Source organism: Cetorhinus maximus, chromosome 5 (assembly GCF_964194155.1).
Source record: "Cetorhinus maximus chromosome 5, sCetMax3.hap1.1, whole genome shotgun sequence".
NCBI classification, from domain to species: Eukaryota; Metazoa; Chordata; class Chondrichthyes; order Lamniformes; family Cetorhinidae; genus Cetorhinus; species Cetorhinus maximus.
The window spans coordinates 148,575,514-148,584,931 of NC_135883.1; the positions used below are offsets into that span (position 1 = coordinate 148,575,514).

At 38.2% G+C, this 9,418-nt stretch overlaps 1 protein-coding gene across 7 annotated transcripts in view; it reads left to right on the forward strand.

Moving 5' to 3' along the window:
• zc3h6 (zinc finger CCCH-type containing 6) overlaps window positions 1-8,550 on the forward strand; it is a 55,741-nt gene extending 47,191 nt beyond the window's left edge. For all 7 annotated transcript variants that reach the window (XM_078542663.1, XM_078542659.1, XM_078542662.1 and 4 more), the window contains one exon: window positions 6,011-8,550. In XM_078542663.1, coding sequence (XP_078398789.1) covers window positions 6,011-7,509 — 1,499 coding nt within the window. In that variant the 3' untranslated portion in view covers window positions 7,510-8,550. The remainder of the gene's footprint in view (window positions 1-6,010) is intronic.
• The last annotated feature ends 868 nt before the right edge of the window (window positions 8,551-9,418 follow it).

Genomic DNA, 9,418 nt, shown 5'->3' on the forward strand with positions numbered 1-9,418 from the left:
GAGGGTGCAGAGGAGATTCACCAGGATGTTGCCTGGGCTGGAGTGTTTCAACTATGAAGAGAGACTGGATAGCCTAGGGTTGTTTTCTTTGGAGCAGAGAAGGCTGAGGGGGGGAACCTGATAGAGGTATACAAAATTATATGGGGCATAGCTTGGGTAGATAGGAAGAAACTTTTCCCCTTAGCGGAGGTGTTAATAACCGGGGGCATAGGTTTAAGGTGAGGGGCAGGAGGTTTAGAGGGGATTTGAGGAAAAATTTTTCACCCAAAGGGTGGTTGGAATCTGGAACGCACTGCCTGAGGGGGTGATAGAGGCAGAAACCCTCACAACATTTAAGAAGTATTTAGATGAGCACTTGAAATGCCATAGCATCCAGGGCTATGGGCCAAGTGCTAGAAAATGGGATTAGATGCTGGTACGGACATGATGGGCCTGCTTTTGTGCTGTATAACTATGACTGTGGCCCTATGAAAAGATTTCAAAATGGCTATCACAAAAAGTGCAATAACATCCAAGTTGTCCACTAGGATCATGTTGCACCGAGGTCCTTCAATACAATCAAAGGAACATTACAAAATCATTTCAAAATGATCATAACAGACAGTTAGTGCAATGGTATTTAAGTTGTCTGCATAGATTATGTTGCAATCTGAAGTGCATCAATACAATTGTGATACACGTAATATTCACTGCATACATTAAGTGTGAGTCATACAGTCAGAGGAGTCTATACAATTCCCAGCCCCTAAGTGTACTATGGCTGGAAGGCTTTAGACAGTGACCTCTTCCCACTGAGCCTTTGCGGCAGCTGTCCCAAGCTTCTTTGCATCCCTCAACACATAGTCCTGGACCTTGGAATGTGCTAGTCTGCAACAGTCGGCCGGGACAGCTCTCTGCACTGGAAGACCAACAAGTTTCGGGCAGACCAAAGAGTGTCTTTTAACAATTTGATGATCCTCCAGCTGCAGTTGATGTTTGTCTTGGAGTATGTCCCTGGGAACAGCCCGTAGCGCACGGAGTCCTGTGTCATGGAACTGCTCTGGATGAACCTCGACAAAAATCATTGCATCTATCTCCAGACCTTCTTTGCAAAGGCACATTCCACAAGGAGATGGACAGTGGTCTCTTCCCCACCACAGCCATCTCAAGGGCAGCGTGTGGAAGGGTGAGACTCCTGGCGTGTAGGAAGGATCTGACGGGGAGGGCCTTTCTCGCCACCAGCCAAGCAAGCTTCAGCAGTTGTTTACAGGTTATTTCTTCATTGTATGATTTTGCTAGGTGACGCTTATTCCATGGTTGCTTTGTGATCCAATGTTCAAAGGGTTCCTCTTGAACTCACCTTAACCACGGTCAGTAAATGGAACTGTGTACCAAACCATCCTGAAGTTGTAGGTCTTCCAGATTCCCATTACCAATCTTCTGCGCTGCTTTGTATACTTCTCATTGAATGTGGATGTTGAATGAATGTGAAAGAATGTTAATGACTTAGATTGTGTATGGGTGATCTTTTTTCTTTGAAAGAGTTTCAGTACACACTGTTCCCTCCCTGCCTATTACTTGATTCTCTTTCTGACCTAGCATGGAACTACTCGGTGAACTTGCAGCTAGGTTTCATTGCGCTTGCCATTACTTAGTTCCAAACCTGAGCACATTAATATAGTGGTTCTCAACAATACTTTGCCAGCAAGCTTGAGGAGGGACATCTCAATGAGGCACAAATGATTAAAGGAAGGGTGTCCCAGGCATTTTTCACTATTGTATCAAGTTGCATCCACACATACAGCACTAAAAGAAACCAGCAAAGAGGTAGTAGAGGCACCATTATATACTTAGAAAATTTCATTAGAGATCGATACAGTGCTAGAGGATTTGAAGGACTGTTTATATCCCTATATTTAAAATGGGAGATAGAATAACTCCAGTTAGCTTATTGTCAATGGTAGGAAAGATAATGGAACCTTAAGAGTAAAATTACAAAATGTCTAAAAACTGAAAATATAATTAAGAATAGCCAACATGGATTTCAAGAAGGAAGTTCAAACTTTACCAACCTCCTTCAAGTCTTTGAAGAAGCAACAGAATAGACAAGGGTAATGCAACAGATGTAGTAAGTCACTGCAAGGATGCAGCTATCAGCAACACTAAAATAGAATCCATATGGATAGAAATAAAAAATAAAGCAACAATCTCACTAATATTGTAGTCCACAGATCACCTAATAGTGTAAGGAAGGTGGAGGAAGAATATGCATACAATTTAGGGAATTGAGTGAAAGGCATCAAATAACAATCATGAGGCTTTCAACTACTCTGACATTGATTGAACTAAAAAGGTAGGTAATGGGGATAAGGGAATGGAGTTCCTACAATGTGTAGAGGACTCCTTTCTAACCCAAGATGTAAAAAGCCCAACAAGGGATAATATGCTCTTGAATATAGTAATTGGGAATGAACTAGAGCAGGTTTGAGAAGTAAAAGTAAGGGAACATCGGGCACAAGTGACCATAATATAATACACTTCAAGATGATGACAGAGAAGGGAATAAGTATGATGAAAACCAGATTAATAGATTGGAGAAGAGCTGATTTTGAGGGGTTGAGGATAGAGCTTTGGAAAATAAAATGGGCAACAATATAGGCAAACGACAGTGGAGAATAATGATGGGAAACATTTAAGACTGTGTTCAACAGAGTGCAGGAAAAATATATTTGGCTCAAACGAAAGAACAAAACTAGTGGGACTCCATGGATAAATAAAGACATAAAGGAAAGAGGTATACATTAAGTACATAGACAGCGGAGGGCATGAATAAGAGAGAATATGAGATGAGAGAAGGCAAAACAATTAGGAAGGCAAGGAGGAACTTTGAAATTAAACTAATCAAGGAACATAAAACAAAACAGTAAAATATTTTACAGGCATCAGTAAAAAGGCTGTGATGTAACTAAGACCATGAAGGAATAAGATAATATCACAGGTAATGATTGAGCGATGGCTGAAATATTACATTATTTTATTTTGTTTATAAGAGAGAGCAAGTAGACATGACATAATATTGGAAGATGAGATGAGCAATGTGATAAGTTCATTTAAAATTGAATAAGAGGGATGCATTGAATAAACAAATCAAACTCGAAGGATAAAGCGAAAAGCTGAATACTGTAGATGCTGGAAATCTAAAATAAAAACTGGAAATGCACAGAAGGTTAGGCAGCATCTGTGTAGAGAGAAACAGTGTTAACATTTCAGGTCTGTAACTTGACATCAGGGACATTAACTCTCTCTCTCCACAGATGCTGCCTGATCTGCCGAGTATTCTTGGCATTTTCTGTTTTTAATTCAGAGCTTAAAACCACCAATCCAGATGGATTATATCGTGTATTTTAAAATAATCTCTGAAAGAGATAGCAGAGGCATTATTACACACATTTAATAGCTCATTAGAAAAAGGTGTAGTGCCAGAGGGATAGCTAATGTAATTTCTATATTTAAGAAGGCGGACAGAATATTCCCAAGGAATAATAGACTGGAAACCTTAATATTGGTGGCATGAAAAAATAATGGAATCCCTACTAAAGAAGAGAATAGAAAAACATTTAGAAACAAAAAATTAATAATGAATAGTTAGCATGGATTTCAAAAGGGAAAATTCTGCTTGACCAACCGTACTGAATTTTTTTGAGGAGATAACAGAGTAGACAATGGTAATTCATTCGATGTAATTTATCTAGATTGTCTAAGGCCTTCTATATGGTGCCCCATAATAGATTAATGAATAAAGTCAGAGAATGTGGAGTCAGGGGATAAGTGACAATGGATTGCTAGCTGGCTTCAAGACAAAGCAGAGAATGGGAGTAAAGGGTAGTTATTCAGAGTGGCAGGATGTGAGAAGTGCTGTTCCACAAGGTTCAGTACTCAGACCACTGCTGTTCAAAATTTTGGCTTTGGAATCAAAAACACAATTTCTAAATTTGTGGATGACACCAAATTTGGGGGATGTGGTCAGTGGTGAAGAAGACTGCAGAAAATTACAGGAGGGCATTAATAAACTTGCAGAATGGGCAAATAATTGACAAATGGAAGTTCCACACACACAAATGTGAGGTACATTTTGGTGGGATGAATAGGAGGTCAATTATTACTTGGAAGGTGTAAGTTTAGGGGGTTCTGGAGTACGATCATAAAATATATCACTAAAAGTTGCGCTACAGGTTAGCAAGGCCATAAAAATAACTAACCAAGCAGAGGTAGAATTGAAAGTAGGGAAGTTATGCTAAATCTGTATCGAACCTTGTTTAGACTGCACTTAAATACTTTGTGCATTCCTGAGCCATTTTATAAAACAGAAATAGAGGCACTGGAAAGGATGCAGAGATTTACATGGATGATACTGAAATGTGTGCGTGCACGTATCAGGAAAGGATTGATGGGTTAGATCTATTTTCACTTGAAAAAAGAAGGCTGAGGGATGACCTAAAACAGGTCTTTAAAATGACTAAAGGCTTTGTTGGAGTGGATGCAGAGAGTGTTTCCTCTTGTGGGGAAGAACACAACTAGAGGACATCAATATAAGATAGCCGCCAAGAAATCCAGTAGGGAATTCAAAAAAACTTTCATCCAAAGAGTGGTAAGAACTTGGAACTTGCTACTACAGTGAGTGGTTGAAGCAAATAATATAGACGTATTGAAGGGGAAACTTGACAAGCATTTGAGGGAGAAGGGAGTAGAGGGTTACCATGGTAGATTGCAAAGAGGAAAGGTGAGAGAAGGCTGAAGTGGGGCATAAACACTGGCATGGACTGGTTGGGTCGAATGGTCTGTTTCTGTGCCATATATCTTATGTAATCATAGAAAAGATGATCTCACTTGTGGGGGTCGTGGGATGGATCAAAACTGAGGGCTGTGAATTATTGCTCATAAATCCAATTAGTAATTGAGGGGAAACTTTACCCAGAGAATAATTAGAATGAGGAACATGCTACCATATAGAGCAGTGAAGGTTAATTGCATAGATGCCTTTAAGGGAGAGTAAAAGAAAGAATAGAAGAGTACGCAAAAGAGCCAAATGGTCTATTTCTGTATTGTGAATTCTGGGTAATTCAGTGAATTGCTGTATATACAAGATGATGATAGACTTGGATGAGACGATGACAACTTGCTTCATGGTGCCACGTTGTGGTCAGAGCTCGAAACTACATCAGTTACAGAGCAAAATTGAATGGGAAATGTTGACACAAAGTAATGAATAAAAACTGTGACAACCAGTATTTGTGCACACAAGATATGCGCCTAGAGTAAGATTTAGTAATGTGTAGATAGAATTATGATCTGTTAACGCTGTAACTCAATATAATCTAACGTTTTATCCTTTAGGTTGATGTTAAACCATATTTTTAGTTAAAAGGTGAACTTGGTCTCATTTTGTGTAATGGGATGTTTGTAATAATCAGTTTGAGGTCACTTGGAAAGCTGCAGAACTGCTCACCTAGAAGTGTTTAGCACGATCTGTATGTTTTGTACATCAAAATTATATATGCATTCTTTGCCTTTAGTGGCCGATTGGATCTATAAGAAACATTTTTCTTCATTATTTTTAAACCAAAAGAGCAATATTCAGGTCACCCTCAATTATGATTGCCTTTTGTGCTAATAACTTTCTGTTGATGCTGAGTTATGTCCCTACTTTACTAGGCAGCCCAACTCAGTGGTAACTGGTTTAACACTGCCTAAGCTTATTTTACTATAACCCTTCATTTGATACCATTACCATGGCAACAGTATTTGTGATTAAGTTTTACAGTTGAATACTACCTGTATCATGCTGCTTCTATTGACTGTATCTAAAGCAGCATAAGTGAAGTCTTTGGGAGCAAGTTGTCCTCAAAGTATGATGCATGGCACTGGAAGGGAAAGCATTATTTACATTTGCACACCACCAGATTATGGTAATGCTGCTTACTTAAAATCAGTATTTATATTTAACTCGTAGAACTTTTGTTAATATTTTCAGATGAGACTGTAAATTGGTATTCTAGTGATGAAGAGGAAGATGGTAGCAGTGTAAAATCAATATTGAAAACTCTTAAGAAACAAAGTGAAACCATGAAAAGCCAGCAGCCTCCTGTAACTGAACAGACATCTTACACATATATGGACCCCAGACTTGTGAAAGAAAAACCCCCCGAAAACAAATCTTCAGATCTTCGATTAAGAGCTGACTTACGACAAGGCACAGCTGGAGAAGTCAAAAAACCTCCAGAAATGGTCTCTGCTGATCCAAGATTAGCAAGAGATCCCAGAAAGATGAAGGTACATGAGAATGCCGGTGTAGGCCTTCCTGTTAGTGAAAGCCCTAAACATGATCCTCATCCTATCCCAAACAATAAGCAACAAGGACTCGATGATGACGAAGAGACAGAACGAGAACTGAGGGAGAAACCAGCCATAATACCTTTAGATACAATACCTGGTGTGACCTTACGGGATCCACGCTGTCAGCTGAAGCAGTTCAGCCATATCAAGATGGACATCACCCTCTCTAAACCTCACTTTGCAAAACTTGTTGTTTGGACTCCTGAGGACCTCCTTCCACTGCCGTTGCCAAAGCCAGACCCAGTGTCTTCAATAAACTTGCCTCTCCCTCCATTAATAGCTAATCAACGGCTGAATAGAGCTCTGAGTATTATAAGTGACCCTCGTCAAACTGATCCACGGCTATCTTTGCGGTCGAAGGAGAATAACGCAATGAAAACGGAAAAGAGCGCAGATTCAAGGGTTTCTTCTGACAGACCTTTAGACCCACGATTGCAAAAGTCATCTAATCCTAGATTGCAGAAAAGCAGCAGCACAGATACCACTTCAAGAGAGTCCCACATTGCACGAGCAGATCCTCGCTTATCAAAATTAAGTAGTGGTTCTACACAAGTCTCAGGAGTGACTGTTAAGATGGATCAGACACTCCCCCCATACGCTCCCAAACTCTCTGCAAGTGGCATTGGACTTGGGTCCCCCAGCACGTTGCTCAGTGGCATCAGTCTCTATGACCCAAGGACCCAAACTTCACAAAGTTTAGTGACGTCCGTTTTAACGACGCAAGCAGATTCCTCTAGGGAAGGAGAGCAAGTAAAGAAACTTTTTGTACCAAAAAATCCCACAAAGTCAGAAAATGTTCTGTGTGACTCATCACTAACATATAAATCTTCATTGGTACAAGAAGGTAGTATTACAGAGAATGCAACTGATCTTGGTGCAGAAAAGTCAGATAGTTACAGACCACAGCTAAAGCCTGAAGCATCCCAGGCAACTGCTACTTCTGCACCTGCAGTGCATAATCTGCCAATCCAGGCTTTAGCTGGTCTAATTAGACCACAGTACAGTGACCCAAGACAAACTAAACATTCTGGACCTCCTAGTCAAGTGGATGAAGAGGATTTAAACAGTAAAAAGGATAAAAAACCACTGAAAGAAATGTTCAAGACTTTTGATCCAACAGCATCACCTTTCTGTTAGCACCCATCGAAAGACTGGTGTTCAGTCTGTACATTGTAGCTTGTCCTGGTTCTTTAACTTATTTGGCTTGTTGGTAGTGGTTTATTTATTTTTTACTATGTACAGTCTGTTTAACTGTTCAAAGAAATGCATGCAGTGGCACACGCAGACTGTATGACTAATTTTCTTTTGGTCTGAGTATGTAAGAACTACATTTTGAATGAATAATTTTTTATGGTAATAGAAATATATATATATATATATGTATAGAGAGAATATACCTGTGACCACATTTAAACTTTCTTCCCGGTGAAGTCATTGTTTTTCCGTGTACTGAAATTGCTGAAATCGCATTCTAAGTTATTTCCTGCTTGGGTATTGTGTGATTATGTATTATTGAAGTAGTACACTGAAAAACTATATTGTTTTTAGTACTTTCAAGTAACTACTTTTTGTTTTGAGAGCTAATCTTAAAAAGAAAAATAACTGCCACTTTTATATTGTACAGTTTCAATAATATCACTCCAATGGTATACTTAGTCATGGTCCTAACTAGTTTTTGAGTTTCATTGTTAATCAATGCTGTCATGCGTGCACTGCAGTTTTGTTTTAAATTAGTTGCTTTAATTTTTTGTCGCAATCAAGTGTGGAACCATTTGCAGTTAGACACTGTCCATAGATATTGCACTGTACAATTTGTTAATGTACTTCAAAAATTATGTTTTTTGTTTAGCAAATGTAACAGCTGATTATCAATTTTTGAATTGGTAAATCAACCAGAATCATGACGTGATTTACTGAAGATCAATGTATACAATGTATAAAGCATTTATTGTGAAAACCTTTTTGTTTTGTCTAGAATAAGTCTGAAATCTAGTGAACTACTGCTTATCCATTTAACACAAGGAACTAGTGGTGGATTATTGTGCATTAATAAAAGTTTCTGAACTTGTTCTTTACGTACGATACCGTATTTTCATATTGAGCTACTGAGAGTTAGCTTTATAAAGAAAACCTAATGTAAAAGCTTTTTGTACAAATGTATTAAACTCTTTTAATGTATATTTTATATGTATGCTGTAATTTTTAGTTATTTATACAATCCTGCATATAATACTTCAGCCTGACTGCAGTTATTTTAATTTTGGGTTTCTATACATAAACATTAAGGTTTAAAAAAACTGCTTTAAAATGGAAAAATACATGACATGCAAAGAAAATTAGAGTAACATCCTCAGGAACCAGATTGAGATATTGAATTGAGTAGTAAATTAAATATTGCATTATGCTTGTATATATAAAATCAAATACAGACTTATACATACCTACTGTACCCACCCAGTTGTGACATTCTGCAATGATGAAGCATTTGACAGCTAAAATTTAAATTAAACTATTGTAGATTTATGAACCCACATCAGAAATCATTTTAGTTAGCATTGCACATAGTTCAACATCTTTTTCAGTTTTGGATAGAATTGAAAGTGAGTATTTTAACTCTTGTCTTCACTTACTCAGTAGTTTGAATGAAACACATGCTTATATTTACCAAAGGCCTAAATACCTGAACCATTCTACACAATTACAAGAGCTGATCAATTCTTGTGAGTACTGATGCGCAGTGGTAATTCTATACTGGCCCATCCGTGCGGAGGTTAAGCTCACAGAAGAAAGGTTGGGTTCAGTTGGGTTTGTTTTGAAGATTATCTGAATTTAGGCATTGCACTCTAATGTGGTTTACGTTATGCTGATAATGTGTACGCAAATGTATGTTTATCTTGTAATAAGTATGTAAATTGCTCATTTGGAAAATCAGACCTGTTTTCTGTTTTGTTTCAGTTTTCAGGGATGAAAGTAATAATTTTGACGCAAAGAACTCAAAAAATGTGCACCAAGCTATTTGCTATGGTAAAACTGACAACCAAAGGAT